We start from the raw sequence: 19,935 nt of genomic DNA, 5'->3' as shown, positions 1-19,935 counted from the left end.
TTTTGAATTTGAACTGCAGTGCCCATTTTAAACACTAGGTGTCAGAGTTATATACTGCTCCTTTAAAGATAAATGACTAAAGTGAAGGTTAATGTCATTCATGCCAACTCAGAGGGAACAGTGATGAAGTTATTCAAAGCCTGGATCAAAGGATAAAGACAGCATCAAATGTACGAACAAAATGTAAACCTGAGATGTAAAACAGTTCAAGTCATTGAAGAATAAGCATGTTAACCAAGCACAGCTGAGCCACCACAAAGGTAATACAATGAATACAGAACAACATCATAATAGAAATGGTGAATCTAACTCTGGCTGTAATATTCACTTCATGTATGATATTTAAATCAAAGGGTGCATCAAAACACAGTTTCTGTGCTTGGACTGTTTTAAATGTGACTTTCTGTAAAGCTAAAAAAAATATATATGTTTTTATGTCAAATGGCAGAAGTCTACTTCATCTTACGCATCGGGACAGTAAGAGCTGAGGTCATGACCCTCGGGTGTTTTCAGTGTACTTTGGATACGTCTCCAAAAGATGGGGGGCCGGGTTTATTGGACGGTGAAGCACTTTGTAAGTGGCGTATTTCAGAGGTGCCACAATGACCCTATAAGTCCTACATTAATGCACATGTCAAAACTAAGTCTTTATTTTTTAATTAGGCTGAGATGATTCCCTCTCCCCTTCGCGCTATTAAAAACACTGCCTCGATAATGACTTTAGGTCAAAAATATATGTCTAGGGCTTTGAGTTGATTTTTAAAAGGGATAAACAACTAACGGTTAAAGTTAAAGGATAAGTGATAGAAATAATTTAACCAAAAATTGGCATTAAAAAATTTAAATAAAAAAAACATTGACTTGTGTGGGGGTGTTTTTATAATTTCAAGGAGCAGGACTGCCCTAACATGCAAAGTCTTATTTTTATAAGCACAATATTTACCGGTAAGTTAGAATTTCACGTTTTTTTTTTATTTTAAACTCAACGCTCTGACGAAGGCTACATACTGGCTTTAAGTTGCTCAAGTATCTCTGTGCCGTTGCTCCAGGCAATGATCGTTGCTCTCAGAGAAGTGTCATCTTTCTGACTCTCCAGTTTGGACAGAAGTTTCTCCAGGGTGTAACCTTTTCTGGGCATCACAACATCGTTCCCTCGCAGACAGAAAGTCGGACAGAGATCATTCCCACCATCCCCCGCGTAATATATCCGCTCGTACCTGACACCTCCATCACACCTTTCTGAAAGATACAGCTCCAGGACTTTCCTCTTACACAGGTTTACAGGGCATTGTGTGCAGTCATGAGAGTGGCAGCACTCTATCTCCATGTAACCTAGCTCGTTGAATTTAGCTGGGTTCGTGAAAACCCGATCGACAGCTGCCTGGAGTCCTGATGCCTGGAGGATCCAGTCGATGAACAGGGTGTTGGAGTCAGAGATGACGATGCATTCAACGCTGCTTTTATGCTCAAGTATATAAGTCAGCAAGTCTGTCATTCCTGCTGTAAAGGGGATGGTCTCCATCACACTGCGGATCCTTTCTGAGCTGACATCCTGGTCTCCTGGAGAAACCAACAACAAAAAGAAGGAGGAAGCAGTAAGATATTAAGGGGGACATATTATGAAATTCCACCTTAACAGTGTTTTTGAACATTAATTTGGGTAACCTGAGTGTCTACTGACCCACACAATTTGAAATTAATCCATCCAGTCCTTTGTTTGTGGTCTGCTTAAGTCTTACCACACAGAGAAAATGTTCTCAGTGTGTGACAGCACAAGTTGGATTCTGGGTAGAAAAAATCCCCTCCCCTGTTATCTTCACCCATAGACTCCACCTCCAGCCTAGAGCAAAATATTTGCGCAGGTCCACCATCAAAGCACAGCACAGATGTTTCATTTAGACCACAGGGGGACTGTTTGAAAAGGGGGGAAAAGGGGGATACTTATTGTCAAAGTTTGACAAGTTTCTTGTCAATTTTTCGGCATGTGCTGGACATAAAGAAGAATGTAAAGAATGTTTCTTTCTGAGCTACAGTGTAAACAAATAGTAGAAAGATTTTAGGAATATAAATAAATAAAATACATACTTAAAGAGCATATTGCAGGTTAAAAAAAAGTTGAGATTAACACTTCATGTTGTCAGATAAGGGCTGTAGAATAAGTACATCAATTTTCTGTATATTCTTCAACACATAAGTGCTCTAATTTAGAGGGGAAAGTGGCTGTTTTTAGCATAGCTGTTTCGAACTCGCTTTTTTTTCAACAACGCGTCATATGACGTAACATAAGGGAGTCGCGTTCTGTTACTCTGCTTTGATCGGCTTTATGCGTACGTGTATGAATGAATGAATGAAGCCTTTATTGCCCCTGGGGGAACTTGTCTTGCACCGAGAGCATGAAACACTTTACAAACAAACATTTAGAAGGCAGCACAAAAGAATTAAAGCACAAAAAACAGGCTAAAACATGACAGGATTAAAGAGGTGTAATGATACGTGGTAGTGAGTGAGAACAGACAGGATGCCTCCCTGCAATAGTTTGTAATTTGCACGGCGCACATTCGGGTGCATAGTGTAAGTGGCTTGATTATTCATAGTGTGTTTTGGTGAATTATTCCCACAACCTCAGAAACCATCGAACAGACACGTTGAATATTTCGGCATCAGACACAAAAGCGTTTCCTTATTAATTTAAATCTCTGGGTGTTTAACATCAAATATTATATACGCAGACAGAAAGCGTTTAATGATTTGATCTGCTGGAATCCTCTGTTATATTCTCTAGTGTGAGCGTAATAGACACCGGACAGTCTGTATTAATATATGTAGTCATACGATTTATTATAAATCCAACTCTGTTGCAAGAGAGCGCGCGCGTGTGTGTGTGTGTGTGTGTGTGTGTGTGTGTGTGTGTGTGTGCGTGTGTGTGTGTGTGTGCGCGCGCAGTGGGGAAAGACGGAACGCGCGGTTTGGAAACAAACAGAAACACAAGCTTTACGTCTGTCGGTCGTCTATCCCATTAAAATGTTAAACTTTTTGTAGTAGCCTAATATATGTGCACACATTAAACTGTGGAGTGTGTGCGCTGTTGTGCATGTTTGTGTGGATTACGTGCGCTGTGAACTCACGTCAGGAGAATCCTGCACCATACACTGTGTTTTCTATAACAACGTGAGCACTGGGCTGCATCAGGAATAAACAATAAAGACATCGTGCTGCATTTGCACAGGCCGTGTAATCGGGTTCTCTCTCGCGCGCGCGTGCACAGCGCGGCACCGTAATACGTTGTACAGATTTGCCGTTTTGACGATTAACTCCCATACAATGTAAAGTTGAATGATCGGCACTCACACCTTCTACAAATTGTTTTTTAATTGATTGAATGTGATTATAAACTTTACATAAGCTGATGTGAACACAGCACTCGCCCATATATGGCGAGCTGACACCTGTCACTCAGCAGGACGCCTGCTCCTCCTACAACTTGACTTCTCTCCTGAGGCCGTTATTCCTCTAATCCTGCCTCTTTCTGCTCTCTATCACATCTAACAGGTTCAGAATAATAAGCCAGTGGACCATTATATGTAAAGGAATACATATTTTCTTCCTATTTATTGACGGGAGTGACACTCGGATCCATGATTTTCTATGTTAAACAGACGGGGATTCAGCGGGACTCCCTTATGTTACGTCACAGCCGAATGCGGAAGTAAAAAGCAAAGACGTGCAAAGTATTGTTAACGTATTTTCCTATGATTAGTTAAGTTTTGTCTTTAACCTGCAATATGCTCTTTAAATTCATCTAGAGCCTGACCGATGAATAGGCCAGTCTATAATATAGGACAATATGAGCATATCAACTGACTATCAGTATCTGCTCATTTTACTTAAGATATGCACGAAGAAGAATAGATTTATTCACAAATCAAATAGTATTTCATATGAGTATTGTTTGTTTTAGACTAGCAGAGAGTGCTAGAGGGTCAGGTGCTGATGCATGTACAAGCAGAGTTCATTTTCAGTTGAATGACCATCTTTTCTTCAATATCTTTTCCACAAATGTTTGAATACTGTGTTTGAGGAAAAGTGTCAGCTAATACGTTGGTATCAGAATTTTTCGATCTCATTGATATTTACATCAAAGATCATGTATCAGTCAGCCCTACTTTGAAATAACTAACTACTCCAACGAACAGGATCATTAATTCTCACCAATGTATTTCATCACTCTGCCCATGAACTCAGTCCATTGACCTTTTCTGTAGGATTTCTTCACAGAGTCAGGAAGTGCCTCGCCAGGCAGGCATCTAGGAGGAGGGGAGCAAAAACAAATGAGTGATAAATCGGTAATGTTGGTTGTAAGTCAAATTAAAGTTACATATTTCAATCTTAAAGTCAATGTGGTTTCTGTCAACCTCGGACTAACAGTCTTGCTGTGTTAAATTGTTCTGGTTATTTTTACATTTGTTGGCAGGAAAAAAAACAGACATTACTTTTGTTTCAGCTAAATGTTTCCTTGTGATTAGTTTATTGATACAGTGAGATACATAATGAATATGAAATGTACCTCAACACCCAAGTGTCACTGTTGTCATCCACCACTGTGTGGTCAAAATCAAACACTACCAGAGTCTTCATTTTTTAACTGGAAAAAAAAAGTTATACACAAATGTTGTACAGCAATATCTGCAGCATAAAGAAACTCATATTTTGGACCAAAACTACGTTATCATAACATAATCATACAATAATAATATCGTCAAGTAAGTTATTTAAATAAGTTTCTTAAATGCATGTATGGCAGCCTAGTGGTAAACGAAGGTGTGGTTAGTTTTAATGTTATCTCTTTAAATAATCAACCTTCGTTTTAACTAGCACAGTGTCTTAAAGACTGAACTACAGACTCAAAGATCAATAAATAACTCTGTTTTATACGCCGAGTTTAAAGCAACACTTTAATCCATCCTGATCTGTTAGCATGTGTTTACTATTTAATATAAAACGTAGGTTAAAACGTGTTTTATTTTGAATTGGTTATTTTTCATGAGAGATCTAGTGTAGTTTCGTCTCTTATCAGACAAGAGGCCGAAAAGAAAAATAATTCTGTCAAACTGCGCTCTGAAATTCACATCACGGTGACATAAAACAAAGATTTCTACACTAGTCTACACACAGGGTTATAACACACAGGACACATTATATGTATAGTCAAACAGTGATCAACCGACCTCAGCCTGTATGACAAAAGTCTGCCGGTCTGTCTCTTGCTCCTCGTCTTAATGTTTACATGAAGTGGTACAGCTCTCAGCTCATTACCGCCCTCTGCTGGTGATGTGCCGCTATCAGCCTGTGTTATAAACACGACGACCTTTGCAACATTATATAACATTTTGTGTTTTTATGTACGATCGTGTGGAGTTTTGTTTATTGTACAATACATTTATGATAGTGCTGCCATATAAAATAAGTTTTTTAAAAAAGCTTTGTCAGTATTTTCCATCATATCGTGCAAGTCACTTTTAAGGTAGAATATTTTACAAGCCCTGGTGAAGCTCTCTATGGGGGAACGTGTTTGTTTTATGTGATTTAGCCATTATGATAAAGGCCTTTCCAGTAATTTCCTCGCTAATTTGTTTTTGTTTTTCATGTTTTGTGTTTTTACTTTCCCGTTGTGTGTATACCGTTTTCATCTGTTTCCAGAGTGCACTAAAACACTTTGTTTACATGTTCTCCTCTACTTTGACCACATTGAACAACCACTCATCCCTTCATTCTTAACTTTAAAAAAAAACTCTCAACGACAGCAAGTGTAGTTATCCCAATGATCGAGAGGCCTCCTGCAGGCGTCACTTCCCCCTTCTGGCCACCAGACGGCAGCAATGCCCAACTTGAATTCCACAGAAGCAAACAGAGAAGAAGAAAAACTGTGGATTTTCAGTTCCTGGTTGCATTAAGTCTCGAACCAGTCCGTGTCTTCAGTGCGTTGTTTCTGACGCCTTGAAGCCTAATCAGTCATTTAATTTCGATAAACATGCTGAAAGGCTTGGGGACGTGGTTGGGTTTGGAGGACCCAACGTTGACGAAGACGCCTGACGTCAGAGAGGAGCAGGAAGAGAAGGTGGTGGAGGCTCAAAACGAGGTAAACAAACAGCAAGCAGCTGAGCAGGATGGAGAACCAGAGGCCAACCAGGACAACTCTGAGCAGAGCAAAGGACTTGGTGGTAAGACGCCCTATTATTACTCACTTATTTTAAATCAGCCATCACGTGGTTAACATCATTAAGATACTAACTTCTCTTTGGTGACTCATCCTCCATTTATTAAACAACAAGAGTGATGTCCTAGATATGAACCAAACCTCTCCTACTTGTATGAAGGGACATTAATATGTCCTCGACGTAAACAAGAGAATATCATCAGTCCAATATACAGTTCAAATAATTCCCTTTAGTTCTACATATCCTATTATTTCTTTGGATACTCTGCACTTTGGTACTTGCCTAGTTTATTATATATTTCCACAGAAACGCATAGCTGAGCCTGTTTTTGTCATCTCCTCCTCCATGTGTAGGCTACATCTTCAGCTTTGCCACCAACGCCACAAAGAAGATATCCGAGTCAATGGTGGAGACAGCTCAAACAATCAAGAAGACGGTAGAAGAAGGAAAAATCGACGGCATCATCGACAAGGCATGCCGCTCTTTAGGCTCGTGAAACAAGTTTGGCAACATTTAGAAGACAGCTGTGTTTTTGATGTGTCGTTGCCAAAGCTGCAATGTGCTTAAAGCTGTTAGAAGTGAAGAAGAATGTCCCTTTTCTTTGATCATCATGTTTGTGTTTTTAGACCTTTCTGGGAGACTTCCAAAAGGAGCAGGAAAAGTTTGTTCAAGAGAACAAGTCCAAAAAATCAGGTAAAATCAGAATAAAACAACGAAACTCACACTCCAGTAATACGACTGTTGTTATGTTATAGAACCCAAGCTTTAGCCTTTAACTCTTTCTGCATGGCAACTCTTTGTGTTTTCAAGCCCCAGCTCACACCTGACAACAACGTTTACCGAAATATACTGAACACATCGTCAATCATGTTCTTTGCTTATCAAATTCTTCAAAGTCTCAAGTTGGCTGCAAAAAGTGTAGAATAGTGACGCTAGTGTGTGACAACAAACTAACAAGCCCCTTTTAACGAAGCTGTAAGATGAAACTTCCAAATGTTGTGATGTCTGGTGGAGATTTATTTTCAGCCTCATGTTTACCTAAACATCCTCGAAAAAATGTGCCGTTGTTGTTGTTTTTTGGGGGGGTTTTGTCACAACTTTATGGTGATTTTAATGCTCCTGACTCACTGACAGCAGCAGGATGATGATGTGGTGTTATAAATGATTTGTTCACGTGTGTGTCTCAGAGATGAGACGAAAGACTGAGGGATAAGACATCTTTAGGAGTCCATTATGTCTGACGGTCTTGTGTTTTTTATGTTTAAGTGACTTTTTTCATGAAGCTGTGTGTATGTAAGGATTTGAGTGTGTGTGAGTGATTATGTCTGTGTTCATGTCTGTGTGTAGAAGCAGCAGTACCTCCGTGGGTCGGCTACAATGAGGAGGAGACGATCCAGCAGCAGATTCTTGCTCTGTCAGCTGTAAGCAAAGACATTGTGCATTAAATGAATATCGATATCTATCTATCTATCTGTCTGTCTGTCTGTCTGTCACCGTTTGTGAACATCTTTGTGTAATGATGCCTCCCTCTTGAAATCCTCTGTGTGTTTCTGCCTGCTGATTCTAGGACAAGAGGAATTTCTTGCGAGACCCTCCGGCTGGGGTTCAGTTCTCCTTCGACATGGAGCACATGTATCCACTGGCTGCAGTGATGCTGGAGGAAGACCAGCTCCTCAACCGCATGCGCTTCGACCTGGTTCCTAAACAGTCAGTAGCCTTACAGGATAGTCTGATATTGTGTGTGTATTGAAATTACCTGCAAAAGAAAAATAGTGTATAATAAAAGTGATTGTGATGTGTTGACAGTGTGAAGGAGGAGGTTTTCTGGAGGAATTATTTCTACCGGGTGTCTCTGGTGAAGCAGTCGGCTCAGCTCACAGCGCTGGCAGCTCAGCAGCAGCAGAAGGACGACGAGGACAGAGGGACCAGCGTGTCACCTGAGGACGTCGTCTTAACAGGTCAGACTTCAGTGCTATTAGTGGGAATGTAACAACACCACGCCAAAAAATGAGAAATCCATACAGACTCGGGACAATTCAAAATGATGCAACGAAGAAAAAAAACTCTGAAACTTTTATTTTAGCTAGCAGAGGCCGCTGTCTGGGTTTAGCCTTTTTGTTTGACCCCTTTACATATTTTGCATCAGGTGATGAGTTTAAGTATTTATCATTCTTGTCCTCAGAGTTTACAGAGAGAACTGAAATAAAGGATAAAGGCTTCGTGCTATGACAGAGCATGCTTCTGTAACGTTCGTCTGGACAGCAAGGCTAACAAAGTTTCTGCAGAGCTCTTCTGTTCTGCACTGCAAACATATCCTGCAGAGGTCTAACGTTACGAGTGTAACTCATAGACTGTACAGTAAATGTTAAAGGACAAAGCAATGCTTGTCCTTCATAAAATGGAAACAGATGAGGTATCAAAACATTTGACCCCGTACATGTCATGCTGATCAACTAATTGAGCTTTTTGTACCAGGCTGTAAACATGATCATTTCTGCTATAAAATAAAGAGTAGGTTGTGTTTGTGACTTCGGGTGCTTCTGCAGCCGGCCTCAAGTAGAACTCGACAAACTGCAGGATTTTGCACTCTGCATCAGCTTCATTTTTTACACCGGAGGTTGCCGATGAGTTTGTATGTTTTAGATGGACCCCACCAAAGACTTCAGATTTAAGAATCAATAAAAAAAGTGTTTTGTTGAACCCACAATACAGATGTCAAAAAGAAAAGGCACAATGACCAAATGACAATAGAAACCCAAAATAGATCATTCTCATTGATTTAAAAAAGGGTATTTTTACACTTTAATCTTCGCTCAATTCTGTTCATATTATATGAGGGATATTTTTCGGAGCTGCTTTATGAGTTAACGCAAACTGCTGAAGTTTTCCTTTGGATTTCACCCGGAGTTTCTCCTGCCAGACCTTAGTACTTTTTCTGCATCAAATCTGACCGAGCTGAAGTGAGAATACAGCAGGATATTCTCAGGAGAATTCACCTCGAGTCAATGTGAGGGGGGGGAGTGATGTTTATGTCCTGCGACCAGTGTAGGATGCATCGACTGTATGACCGCTAGGATCTCTGTGCATGTAAATAAATGGCTTTATTACATTTTCTGCTCATCAGTATCTTGTTTTCTGTTGTTTTGTGAATGTGTGATATCGTTGAAATACACAAAGCCTTGATAGAAAGCCATATATTGTCATTTGTGTTGTATAATGGCCTCTGTTACTTCATCCACCACTTCTCTTTTCTCAGGAGACACAAGGTATTTCATGTATCACTTCTTGTCACTTGTTTTCTATTCATTGACCTGAATGTTAATGTCTCTAACTATAAACAAGTTCTGCTACAAAACCCAGAGTGCTGCAGTTTTAGAGGAAGTCCATATATCATTGACTTCTGTCAACACCATCTAAATAAAGAACACTTACAGCACTGTTTTTTTTCCCATAGATAATGTCAGACCAAAAACTCCCCCAGTTTCCATCAGCAGCGTGCAGAAGGTAAGAGAACTGAAAACAAAGATGTGCGTGTATCTCTGTATATTTACAGTCGTTCTAAGTGTTGATTAAAATCTTCGGTCCCGTCCGTGTGCCTCTCAGCCGGCTCAAGAAGAGGAGGAGGAAATGTCCACAAGTCCCGGGGTGTCCGAGTTTGTGAGTGACGCTTTTGACTCGAGCGCCTTCGATCAGGAAGACCTGAGGAAAGAGATGGAGCAGCTGGTGCTTGATAAGAAGGATAGCGCTTCCACTCCTGATGGTTAGAGTTCCTCTGTTTTTTATTGTGTGAATACATGATAACAGTTGGAATTTTATCTCGTCCGTGCCGGACGAGATAAAATAAAGCTTACGTAAGCGATGGAGCCTGAGAGTGAGTAACAGAGTTTTCAGAGAAATTCTGCGGCGTGGGGCTCTTAATCAAAACAATAAAAAAATTTTTTAAAAAGACGACGTCGAGGCTGGCCTCTAATCTTGGGAGTGATTATGTCTTTCACTTTTAATAACACTCCCGCTCCTCCACATGCAGATGAGTCAGCTGACTGGGAGAAGGAGCTGCAGCAGGAGCTCCAGGAGTACGAGGTGGTGAGCGGATCAGACAACAAAGACGACCAGTGGGACCAAGAGATCGAAAAGATGCTACAGGCTGACCAAAGCTAGACATCCACCGTGTCTGTGTCCTGTATGATGAAACGGTGCGGAGTGGAGGAATATCCATCAGCGATGATGACAAGATGAACGTCAGCATCTCAGCCGTACCTAACTCTGATAACTATCTTGTAAACATCCTCCTGTACATGATGAAGGTGTAGATCCATTAATAGAGAGAGTTTTTCCCCCTCTGCTGGGAACACAATTATGTTCAGATGAATCAGTGAAGAGCTATGTCGTTGCACCCTCCTGATTTAGTTTAAATTGATTTGTTTGCCATACACACTCTTGTCGGTGGTGAGCCGCCACTAGAGGGCGCTCATGTGCAAATACATGGATTTTCTAATCGCAGAAGGCCTGTTTGAAATCAAATTGTTTCTCTTTCCTGCTGGGTAGTACAGTCAAGTCTCAGTGAAGTTACAGCAGAGTCAAATGTAAAGATGCATTTATGTAAATAAAGAGGTTTCTAACACTACTCTTCACTTCAATTACAATGCACTGTCATCCCATCTGCTTGGTATTTTACATTTTGTACTGCAGTTTGATACATTTCTTTGAGGCATGTCTTTTCTTTTCTGCAACTCAAATACTTTACGTCTCCTGTTTTATCTGTCATCCTTTTAATAAATATTTATCTGTTCATTTGAATGCTTTACAGTAAATGGTGTTTATGGTGGACACGCAGCCCGGAAAAATGTTTCTTTAACATTATTGTCAAGTCATTCATTGAAGCTGTAACAAAAGGTATACAAATAATCTATTTAATAGAAAATCACAGCGTTGACCTGTTTGTTCAGCTTGTGTATTTATTTAGTTTAATCATCCATGAGCTGTGGCCTCTAATGGAGAACTAAGGAAACAGTTTGAACCAGAGCGCGACTTAAATAAAGATGTATTGAAGGAAACGTGCGCTGCAGTCGCTCTACAAATGAAAACTATCTTAGACATTCAAAATGTAATTCAGTGAACTCAGGATGCAAAGAAATTACAAGAGTACACAAATCACTGACGTCATTCATTTGGTGCAGGTTCTTTTGCACCTTAAGTGATTCATGTGCTCCCTGACTTCCTGCCTGAGAGGACAGTTCTATTTTGAAAGACTAAATAACATGTTTTACTTCAATTAGTGCTGGGGTGAAAGTAAAAAAGATAAACAAATGACATGGTGTTGTGAAAGGTAAAGGTTGCAGATATGATACTTTTCCTTACAGTAGAATAAATCGTTAAAAAACAATGAAATGGAAACAATTAAGGTGGGCACAAACCAATGTATTAAAATGGTTCAGTTTACATTGGAGAACTTTGTATGTTGTGCTAAATGGTAAGAGCTCATACTCCATAGCTGAGGACATGAGACGGGTTAGATGACACTCTTTGTGCTTGTCTGAGAACAGGCTGTTCATATACTGACATTCAAGAGAATTCAGTCCTCCACATGAACCGTCATTGCAGCCTGACCACCAGACAAGCAAGCTTGTAACTGTGCAGAGAGATCGCTGTACCACACTGAGATCCCATCACTGAGGATATGGGACAGCGGGTGTCTATATCCTTCCCCCATTCTGCATAAATGCTTTTCCTCATGACAAATAATACATGTATGATAGATATGAAAATGGTGTAAAAAGTGGAGTCTTTAAAGTATTCTTCCCTGTGATCCTTGATTCAGATCCATGTTTCTTTTGTTCCTTTCTCTGCTCATTCACGTCAGGTGTTTTTTTTTCTTTTCTAAGCCGTCCTGATGGATTAGAGGCCCTTGATGTCAACCATGTAATCACTGTGTCACAGAGTCCAGCTGGGGACTCCCAACCGCCTGAGCCCTTCCATCACCCCTCACATCCACCACACTGCATTGTCTACCAGAGCTGAAGTTCTTTAGGAAGACAGTGATTCGGTCTTCTCTTGTGGTTTCAGGCTCCTTTTAGTAGACATTTGTACTTTATGTGCTTCAGTCATATGTGATTCTTTTTGTTTACCTAAAGACAGATGCACATGATGTAGGTTGATCAAGGTTTTCTTGGTTTATAAGAACCAACATAATGACGAAAATTGAATTGTCAAAAAAAATGTGTTAACAGAAATAAAATATAAAAACAAGATTTACAACAACAAAACTATTGTTAACCAATATGCCAGTGTGTTTTTACAACATAAAAAATGTTTTATGTAAAAATGTCTTTATCCCTGTGATTGACTGGCGAGCAGTCCATTGTGTACCCCACCTCTCCTCCAATGACAGTTTGGATCAGCTTCAGCACTCTGCGCCCCTGAACAGGAAAACCTTTATAGATGATGAAGGGATATATGGATGGATTTTTTCCATGAATATTAAATTCAAACAATGCCTGGCCATCATCCTTTGTAGGTTGTCTTCTGAAGGTGGTTGTGGTTGTTCATCTTTGTATTTGAATATAATTATTAAAACGTTGTGAATTTTTTTATTGTACAATGAAAAAATACAATAATGTTGCATTTAAAACAAATCAAATACAAACTATAGTCTTAACAACACTAACTGGCTCAAAGTCAGTGACAAATGAGTGGAGAAGAGAAGGAGTTATTAGGATTTACATTCACACATAATAAGTTAAGAAATACAAAGAGGAGCATTGGGGAGCCACATCTCTCTGTCTCTTTCTCCCTGTCTCCCACAATGAGGAAGTGGGTCCTGCTCTTATGGCTTGGACCTACCGGACACCATTGAGAAAACTGGGCCAAGGTGTTCTCAATCCAGGATGACCCAGCCACACCCATTGGCATCTGAAGCACAAAACCGCCAACCAGCAAATCAATCAATCAATCAATCAATCTTTATTTATATAGCGTCAATTCATAACAGGCGTTATCTCGAGACACTTTACAAAAGCAGGTAAAGGACCTTACTGTTTGTCTGTTAACATTAACAAAAGAGCAGGTAACAAGACCATGCTCATTGTTATGTTTACAAAAAGCAGGTAAAGGACCTTACTTAAGAGACCAGCAGGGTCGTCACACGACACAACAAAGTGTAGAAAATAACTTCTGGTCCTTGTTTTTATGTATTTATTGAATTTCATCATGTAGTCAACTTTTTTTTAGGTTTGCTTTCTTATATCTGATCTGTCATATCCCTTATTTATCCATCCATCCATAATCTTCACAGCTTTTCCATTCATGATGAGTGGCGGAGGTGGCAATCCCAGCTGTCATTGGGAAGAGGCGGGGTACACCTTGGATTGTTCGTCAGTCAATCACAGGGCTGACATCTAGAGAAAGACAACCAGCCACACTTACCTTACAGGCAACTTTAGAGTCACCAACTGTTTGTCTTTGGACCCGGAGAGAACCCATGCATGTAAAGGGAGAACATGCATACTCCACACAGAGAGGTCCTATCCGACAGGGACTCGAACAAGTGACCCACGCTCTGTGAGGCACCAATGATAACGATTGCACCACTGCCTACAGCCTGCTGCCTATCCCTTATTTATATTAAACTATCATATCTGTGCATACCAACTGTCAACTCTAGATTTCCCTGAAGGGCAATTAGTTTCACTGCAATGCATCACAGGACAGATAAAGGACAAAAGACAAAATCCATTAAAAACAATAACATGGTCAAATGTAAGAAGCACTGAATATAGCAGCATTGGACAAACAACAGTAATCCTTGACTGAGGATCTTAGCAGCAACCATTAGTATACAGTGCTTAGTCAACATGAAATATAAAGATGTCACTGTTAAATATTTATCTCTGATTCATATAGTTTGTAGTTTGTAGAGTAGTTTGTCCTGTTTTTCTACATTTTCACAAAATCATCTTAATATGTTTTATAAATTGAAGTTATGTAAATAAAACTAACGTAGCACTCGGTTTATCCTTAAATTGATGGGCTGATGATTTTAGGCAAACACACCTGAGTTGTCACTGGGAGTGTGAAATTTGTTGTGTGTTATATGAGGTTGAAATGAGAGTGGCGCGCAGAGGAGAGAAGGAGGAGAAAGTCAGTGGAGAGAGTGAGTCAGTAAGGAGGAATGATGGAGAGGAGGTCTGCATGTTTCACTTGTAGAAACTCTGTAATCATGTTTAAATAAGACAAACACATAGCTCAGCCTGTGCCAGCCAGACACTCACGCGTGTCTCGACATGCTCTTTACGTTTCTGTATGACAGAGGAAACAGATGGTGCACCGTCTTGATTGTCAACAACTACCAGTCCACTTAAGACAACAAAAAGAAGTTGCAGATTAAATGCTCATTTGCATCAAGCGATCAATAAACCAATCAATATGCTAATTTATTCTTTCTTCCTTCTGGGTTTCAGGTGTGTGATCGGGCATATAATGAGTCACCTCTTTGTTTGGTCTCTCTCTCTTTCGCTCACAAACACACACACACTAACACACAAACACACACACATTACTCCCATCACAGAATCACAGTCAGGGTCCACCAGCTGGTCTAGCAGGACACAGAGTTATCACCATGGTGACAAAGGCCGGCAGCTGAGGACCTACGTTTGGCGGGTTTATTGCTGATGTGTGATGTTGGTTTAACAATCTTTTAATAATGCATGAAGGCAGGCCTGTGTGTGCGTGTGTGCATGTGTGTGTGCGTGTGTGCATGTGTGTGTGTGTGTGTGTGTATGTGTGTGTATGTGTGTATGTGTGTGTGTGTCTAGCCCACACACCTTCTGATGTGTTTTAGACAAACAGACTATAGAAAAAACAGAGATGAGAGATAATTACACTAAAGACAGCATCGAAGCGTCTGTGCTTCATGTGTGGCATGTAAAATGTTGTGTTGCAAAACTATCTTTCAGATATACCCAATCAAATGTTATTATTTTTCAATTTACCGCACTGGTCATCGCAGCAGTCTCAGCCTGAAGGGTAACATTACGGACAGGACTCTAAAACGAAGGATTAAAAAGAGCAAAGCTGAATTGTCAAAGATGAAGATAATAGGTGTTGGTTTGAGAGAAATGTGGGTGGGAAATATATGAGAGAGGTGTGAAAAGAATGTATTCTACAAAGCAGAAATAGGTCTTTGTGGTTTGCCAGACTTTCTGATACTCATACCACACCTTTCCATAACTTCTGTTTCTGTGTATTGAAAAAAGTACACAAAGACACTACAGCAACTTTTTAGTTCACAACAACAGAGTGCAAATATACAAAATAAGAGAAAGATTTCATAAACATTTAAACGTTCTTAGTGACACTTAGTAATGTTGCACTTAACGTCTACGTTTGATTCTCTCGATTCTGCAGGAGAGGGAAATGAAAGAGTTTATACACACATATATATATATATATATATATATATATATATATATATATATATTCACCTTGTTAAAATAATCGCCTATAATAATCGCCTAATATATATATATACACACACACACACGCACACACGCACACACACAGTTACATGCTAAAGTTTTAAGGCTGCATAGCTGAATTTATTTATCTGCCCCTGCAATAAAACATGGTCGTAGCTCAGTGACGTCGCCCATTGGTTTCTGAAGAAGTGTAAAAGAAACCGAACAATGTAAATGATATCTCCACCTCGTAACAGTCCAGTAGCAGGGAAAGAGTCCATCTCCACGCCATGCCCCTTATTACACATATCTCTTTACATAAGTTTCACTAGCAAGGACCCTGCACAACCATAGTCGTTTTAATGATAGATCATCATGAATGATGAGACAGATGAATGTAATGATTATGATGGAGGAGGATGTTGTTGGTAGACTGGTCTGGAAGGTTGAACTGACTATCTCAAGTGTAGTTCTGCCTGAGCTGATCATTGGATGGATGAGAAAGGGGAAGGGAGGGTGGGTTGTTGAAGAACTGAGACAAACGATGTAGAGTGGGATGGCTTAATATAAATTGGCTTGTCAGGTGATTTAAAGTGTATTAGTAGTAGGGCGTGGTCCTGCTCCTCAATCTGAGTTAATATACATTAACTTCCTATAATCTAAATAAAAGAGTTCTTTTTTAAAAAAATAATCCCTATGTGTACCTATAAAGTCAAGAACTATTGAAAGCAAATTACTTTTTCTTGGGTCATTTGGATTACATGTATGCAGTAAATTGGACATTTTAATATGAAGCCTGAAGGGGATTTATGGGCTTTTGCAGCCTGACTGAAGTGGACACCAGAGGACCTGTAGTGGGGGTTTTTTACATTGGCTTTCTTTTTCAACAGTGGAGGTTAACACCTTCCTGACATGGGCGTGAGCTAGATAACTTTACACGTCAAAACATTTTCAGCATCACCAAGCTGCAGCATAACAACTATTTTAAGGCACTTTTCAAAAACAGAACACAAAGTGCTTTACAAGGACAACAATAATGAGAAGAAAAAAAAACATTGTGGTCATTAAATCATAAGCAAATAATAACAATAATGCTTTATTTGTACAACCTTGAATTTCCTTCGGGATCAATAAAGTATCTATCTATCTATCTATCATCACTTTTCTATTCAAGTAACAAAGTGCTTTACAGCAGACAATAAAAGCAGTGAGACAATAAAAGCATCAGACAGAAAGTAAACAAACAAAAATAAAATGAAGTCAAAGAGTAAAAGCATTTTTGTAAAAGAATGTCTTTAAGTAGAGAAGTGAAACAAGGGACTGAATGACAGGTCATGTTTTGAATAACTCACCAGTTAAAAGAAGATATACTGTAAAGTTGTAATAAAACAGCTCCCTATCTATTATTGAGAAGAGAAGGATTAACATTTTCATTCATTTGGATTTATTTAACTCAGCGTTTACCTTTTTTGACATTGAGTTTAGAATCGTTCTTTTAAATCTCAGATATTTGTGACATAAACCACCGCCTGTCTTTGACCCAGTTCATATGTGCCAACCACAGCCATCTTCAGACTGAACGTGTTTTAGAAAATAACAGTAAGCTGTATTTCCGTAGGACTGATGTGTTTGGTTGCCCCTAAACTAGCTGAGATGGGTGCATTGCTGAGCTTGTGTTAGGGGCAGAGCTGATGATTTAAAGCCCTGTAAAGCTTTGTTTTCTCAGGGTATGCTGGACCTTTGCCTTTATTGCTGTTCTGTTAAGTCATTTGGACTAAAGAGGGTGTAACCTTGAGACCCCAAAAGGCTCTGAGACTATTGAATTGAATTTAACAAGAAGAAGCTCACATTGTGTGCGTCATACACTAGTAAAAAAAAAAACAAAAAAAACCCCACAGAGTGATTTTTTGTTTTGGGTCAAAAAACGTTCCATTTGGTCAGATTAGAGTTTAGATGGGATCATTAGAGGCACAAACTTGGTGCAAATTTTCACCAAGGCCCTGCATGTAGCAAAAAGTTTTAGTGTTGTTTTAGTGTTGTCCCTTAAAAGTGCAGTAATGTGCATGTGTACACATTGTGTAATTGTCAACACTGGCATTGCCTCAATTTAAGAAAGTGTGTTCTTCCCTTACTCTGCAGCTTATCCACACAGGAACACAGAAAATACACATTAACAGACAAAACCCTGCTGTCAAGGCATGTCATATTTATCCCAAAATAACATGTAAGCTTGAGGATTTTGTTCAGGTATTACTGGTAGGAAAGCATAATTACAGGATGTCAGTTCAGGAACTGAATCACAAAGCACTGTTTTATGTCCTGTAAGGCTACGTTTGGACTGCTTCATGATCAGCCCACATGTATTCGTCAGTGAGAACCAGGATATCTTTTGACCATTGTTCTCTGCTGACAAGAATGCACTCACATTTTATGCCCAACTGCACCTTACCCCTATGTTTGCAGGATTAATAGTTCATGTATTAAGATCTCAGACACAGACAGCGTCATGGAGATAAATGATAAGATGACTAGTCTGTGCAGGCTGTTCATTTCTTCATGCTAACTTCCAGTCTCCGCTCTTTTGTCAACCTTACTTTCACTCTCACTCCTTTTCTCTTTCAGGTCACATATCATGTGTCGTCACCTTTATCTCAAACCATAGTCATTGCTAGCGAGCGTGAGTGTATGTGTGTGCGCATGTGTGTGTTTGCTTGCAGTTCCAGGCACACCTGCTGTCAGAGAGACAGTGGGCCCTTTATTGCCCAAACCCACGCAAGTCAACTGACAAATCTACTCCAGACGAACATGCACACACACACACACACACACACACACACACACACACACGCACACCCACAAAAACACACACACACACACACACACACACACACACACACACACACACACACACACACACACACACACACACACACACACACACACACACACAGCCTCTAACAAAGACAGTTGAACAGATGAGAGGAGCCAGGTGCTCAATCTAGCCACTTCTCCACATGCACCCCCACCCCTATTATTTCAAAATGTCCTTTAATGCTTTAATGAGATGTAAACTACTATGTGAGAGTTAAATGGGAAGTGGCAATGTGTCTGCAATCATGGGCTGAACACAAAAAATATATTAACCTGCCATAGCACCTGCTAGCTGCGGGAGGGTGCACACATTTATTTGTGCAAAGCAGATGGAACGTAACTGTCAAAATATCAGTTTATTTGATTGAAAAAGAGATATGCTTATCTTTAAAAAAAACCCACTACATGTCAGAAAGTACAGATACAAGACCTTGTACCAATGCACATACAGTATGTGTAAGGGTTGTAAAAGGGCTTTTTTGCTTTCTTTGTTTTTAGTATTTGGTTCTTTTCAGCAGGACTTTACCAGTGGACCAGAGAGACCTAGTGGCTCCTTATTTGGAGCTTTTGAGACAAACACACAAAGACACTTTGTATTTTATCCTTTTAGAAAAATCAGTTTAATGGAAGAACAAGAAATATCCTCACAGTTATTTAAATCAGTGGTTCTCAATATGTGGGTCAGGACCCAAAAGTGGGTCACGTAGCTGTTTTCACTGGGTCATGAATATATGAATGGAAACAATATGACATCAAAAAGTTTATGAAGCGCTTTTTAAAAATGAATGATTTATTCTGTTTCTTTGTTCTGTCGCTGTCGCTCTGTTTCTTTGTTCAATGTTTTGTATGGTCTGACGTCAGAAATTGTTTGTATCAAGATAAGTTCTAAAGAAAAGGTGTATAATGTGGCGTCCTTTCCACTTATGTAAAGCTTTACACTGACCTAACACTTCATACTTTACCTGGAGTTTCATGTTTGCAATAATGAGTACCTTTTTGCTCTTTAAAGTCTTCAAAGTCTTCTGTAGATGAAGCTGTGGTCTCTGGTAAGATGTGAAACCTGAAAGTGTGCAGCTGCCTCTGGCATTGAAGTAGTTCAGCTCGTACGCTCTCTTGTTGGCTGATAGCAATGCCAGGAAAAACAACAACGCACTGAGGTCACTGTTAAGGCCTTAGCAGACAACTTTTACTGATAATATCTAACACACTTGATATAGGCTACATCCAGGCAAAGATCCAAGAGTGTCCAAACACTTGATTTGGACTTGTATCATATTCTGAATTTAGCTCACATGTAACCCAACAGGTTACAAGAAGGTCTTTCTACATTTAGGCTTTTCAATCTTACTTTTGTTTGTAAGAGAGGGTTACAAAAAGTAACACAGAACAACATA

General features: G+C 39.7%; 2 protein-coding genes across 2 annotated transcripts; one reads left to right on the top strand and one right to left on the bottom strand.

Moving 5' to 3' along the window:
* Positions 1–539: 539 nt before the first annotated feature.
* Positions 540–4,635, bottom strand: phospho2 (phosphatase, orphan 2; the record flags this gene model as incomplete). The annotated part of the gene is made up of 3 exons (XM_079339586.1): positions 540–1,560; positions 4,210–4,304; positions 4,565–4,635. 3 exons carry the CDS (start codon positions 4,633–4,635, stop codon positions 1,001–1,003), a joined length of 726 nt encoding a protein of 241 aa, XP_079195712.1. The 3' UTR covers positions 540–1,000.
* Positions 4,636–5,865: 1,230 nt separating this feature from the next.
* syap1 (synapse associated protein 1) lies at positions 5,866–11,012 on the top strand. Its single transcript, XM_079340430.1, has 9 exons — positions 5,866–6,218; positions 6,569–6,687; positions 6,842–6,908; positions 7,563–7,636; positions 7,783–7,922; positions 8,022–8,173; positions 9,670–9,719; positions 9,819–9,975; positions 10,243–11,012. Exons 1-9 carry the CDS (start codon positions 6,029–6,031, stop codon positions 10,371–10,373), a joined length of 1,080 nt encoding a protein of 359 aa, XP_079196556.1. The 5' UTR covers positions 5,866–6,028; the 3' UTR covers positions 10,374–11,012.
* Positions 11,013–19,935: the final 8,923 nt, after the last annotated feature.

This window comes from Symphodus melops (genome assembly GCF_947650265.1).
Source record: "Symphodus melops genome assembly, chromosome: 3".
NCBI lineage: Eukaryota > Metazoa > Chordata > Actinopteri > Labriformes > Labridae > Symphodus > Symphodus melops.
The sequence above is the reverse complement of the archived record's forward strand: the minus strand, read 5'-3'. Positions and strand labels throughout refer to the sequence as shown.